This window comes from Diabrotica virgifera, chromosome 2, assembly GCF_917563875.1.
Source record: "Diabrotica virgifera virgifera chromosome 2, PGI_DIABVI_V3a".
Classification (NCBI taxonomy): domain Eukaryota; kingdom Metazoa; phylum Arthropoda; class Insecta; order Coleoptera; family Chrysomelidae; genus Diabrotica; species Diabrotica virgifera.
Genome location: NC_065444.1, coordinates 10,542,005 through 10,545,052, shown reverse-complemented (window position 1 = coordinate 10,545,052; position 3,048 = coordinate 10,542,005). Strand labels below are relative to the sequence as shown.

At 34.1% G+C, this 3,048-nt stretch overlaps 1 protein-coding gene across 1 annotated transcript; it reads left to right on the top strand.

Moving 5' to 3' along the window:
- The first annotated feature begins 329 nt into the window (after nucleotides 1-329).
- On the top strand, nucleotides 330-2,501 carry LOC126879960 (peptidyl-prolyl cis-trans isomerase NIMA-interacting 4). Its single transcript, XM_050643358.1, has 3 exons — nucleotides 330-856; nucleotides 918-1,079; nucleotides 2,320-2,501. Exons 1-3 carry the CDS (start codon nucleotides 790-792, stop codon nucleotides 2,466-2,468), a joined length of 378 nt encoding a protein of 125 aa, XP_050499315.1. The 5' UTR covers nucleotides 330-789; the 3' UTR covers nucleotides 2,469-2,501.
- The last annotated feature ends 547 nt before the right edge of the window (nucleotides 2,502-3,048 follow it).

Below are 3,048 nucleotides of genomic sequence, written 5' to 3'. Positions count from 1 at the left end.
ATAAAAATATATGAATTTCTTACTTCGGATACTTTCACAATTATCGTGTAGATGGCGCTAAGATTAATATATTAAGATAATATTACATATTACGGAACATTAAAAAACTTAATTCAGTATTTAAAACGTCAGTATATTTAAGGTAAAAATATATACCACAACTTTGACCAACTAATATTTTTTATAATTAATGTTTTTAATTTTAATTTTAAATTAATCACTTTGACATTTATGTCAAATTTCCGGTAAACGTTTACAGACTTGCCACTACTGGCTCTCGCGAATTTGTAAATATCCCCTCTACCACACAACACTTTTTTCTATGTCCTCTACGTACGGGCTCACAGCGTATATAATGTTAATAAACGTACAATCATAGAAATGCGGATAAAAAAATTATTTCAAAATATTCAAAAATTTAGTACATGATTTCAATCAACGGTACATGTGTACATTATAAACGTCATCGACTTTTTGTAGACAACTGTTGTGTCTGGTCAATGTCGACTAATAGTATAGATTTCGCAGGATAGATGGTAGAACCATTCGGACAATTATATTTTTAAATAATAATAATAATGAAAATTATACAGGATTACAGATCATTAATTATAACAAAAACTACAAAACGGAACAGCAGTTTTAATCTGGTTTTCATATACTCATTCCATTAAAATTTAAATATAAAAGTACGAAAGTATGGATATTGATCATGTCGTGAAAAGAAGAAGAAAATTTTTTAACCTTACCTATAATAGATAGAAGTTTTTGAGATTCATAAAAGTAAACATGCCCCCTAAGAAAGGGGGAGCAAAACCTGCTAAAGCGGGAAAAAGTGATGAATCCGGCGATAAAGGTAGCACAATGGTTATTAAGTTTTTTTTTATTTTTTGATCTTAACTTTGTGTTGATTTCAGGAAAAGAAAAAAAAGGGGGCAACTCCGTTAAAGTGAGACACATATTATGTGAGAAACAAGGTAAATGTCTGGAAGCTTTAGAAAAACTGAAAGCTGGTCAAAAGTTTCCAGAAGTTGCAGCTGCCTATAGCGAAGACAAAGCTAGATCAGGAGGAGACTTAGGTTAGTTAAATTTCTTGAGTATTTTTTTAAGCAGGCATACTGATTGTAGTTTAGGTTTACCTTTGAGTGCATTTTTTTGTCAGAACTTAATTAGTTGTGGTTAGGAATAGGCTTTCAAAATATTAGTGATTATTAAAAAAGTGTTACATATTCGAACATGATTGTCAACAGACAAAGTTATCAGTTAATATACAAGGATTAAAATTGAATTAAATCAGGCACAAAAGCCTAAGGAGACCCCTTATCAGCATTCCTATTCAATTTGGCCTTAGAATATACAATAAGTAAAATATCATCTGAGCTGACAGGGAGATTTGCGAATGGAAGATCGAAGCTATTGTTAGCCTTTGCTGATGATCTAGATGCAGACACTCATTCCACAAGTGAGAGGGGTGTTTTCACAACTTGAGGAAGAAACAGGTAGTCTGTGCCTTCAAATAAATGAAGAGAAGACTAAATACATGCTAGTAACCAAAAATCCAAGACCAAGAGTTATGCAGAACCTAACTATTAATGATCATAACTTCGAAGTAGTAAAAGAGTTCAAATATCTGGGGGTGGTAATCACAGATGATAACAACATAGAAAAAGAGGTCTTAGCAAGAATAGCCGGCAGGGAATAGAGCATTATACTCCCTATCATCATTATTGAGATTTAAGCTGCTAAAAAGAAAATCTAAATTAAGAGTGTACATGTCAATTATTTGCCCAGTTGTTACATATAAAAGTGAAACATGGACTCTACATCACCGGGAAATAAATAAGCTGTTTGAAAGGAAGGTTCTCTGAATGATATTTGGCCTTCAAAGAGATAAATTGGCAGGAGAGTGGAGAAGGCGCTGCAATGTTGAATTGGTGATTCTGTATGGTACGGAAAACATTGTCAGACATATAAATGCTAACTGGATAAGATGGGCAAGTCATGTGATAATATCAGAGAAAGACAGAGTGTTTTTTGAGTGACCAGACGGTAGAAGATCAGTATCCTGTCCCAGAAAAAGACAGGAGAATGATGTTGAAGCCAATTATCTAGGATTAGGGTACAACAATGGGTAATGGAAGCACAAGATCGTGGAAGATAGAGGGCTATAGTGGATGCAGCAAAGACTCACCCCTAATTATAAAGCTAGTTAAGAAGAAGAACACAAAAGCCTATGCTATTTGTAAAAAATATAAATGTATTGTGTCTCTAAATAATACTGTAACCAATTGACCTATACAGGCATTCTTTTATTTTTAGGTTGGATGATCAGAGGCTCAATGGTTGGACCCTTCCAAGATGCTGCATTTGCCTTACCTATTTCATCTGTTAACAGTCCTGTATATACAGATCCTCCGATTAAGACTAAATTTGGTTATCATATTATAATGGTAGAAGGAAAAAAATAATTTTATGTTAATATATATTTTTGTATATAGATACTGAATAGCTTTTTATTTGTATATCTTCTAAAGTAGACCTAATATAATCGAAAATCTGCAATTAAAATATTCTTCTGGTGTGCCTATGACAAATGTTGGACATCATCATGGCAATCTTGAATTATCTACAGCAGTACGGAAAAGCTACACAGATGATGTGTTGAACCAGGTTCTGAGGATCTTTAACCAGGCGCATCTTCTACCTGGACCTCACTTTCCAAGTATTTTCATTGTCGGATGCAGTGGCTTAGCTGACAGGCCCACAAGGCGGGGGGGCCCCGACGTTAGGAGGGGCCCCTTGAAGCCTTCAAGCCTAATACTTCTACTATCTTTAAATTGGGGACCAAAACATATTTTCGTAATAAGCATCAAAATAGGGAATTTGGAAGGAAATAATGAAGTGGGTAATTGATGTAACTCTTACTGTTTTCGGGTGCAATTTAGCGTTTCGTACTTTCGTGAACATGTTGGTAGATTAGATGAAAGTGAATCCCAAAAAGGTAATTTTTTGTCGGTGGTTCTTTTACTAGCTAAATATGATCCTGTT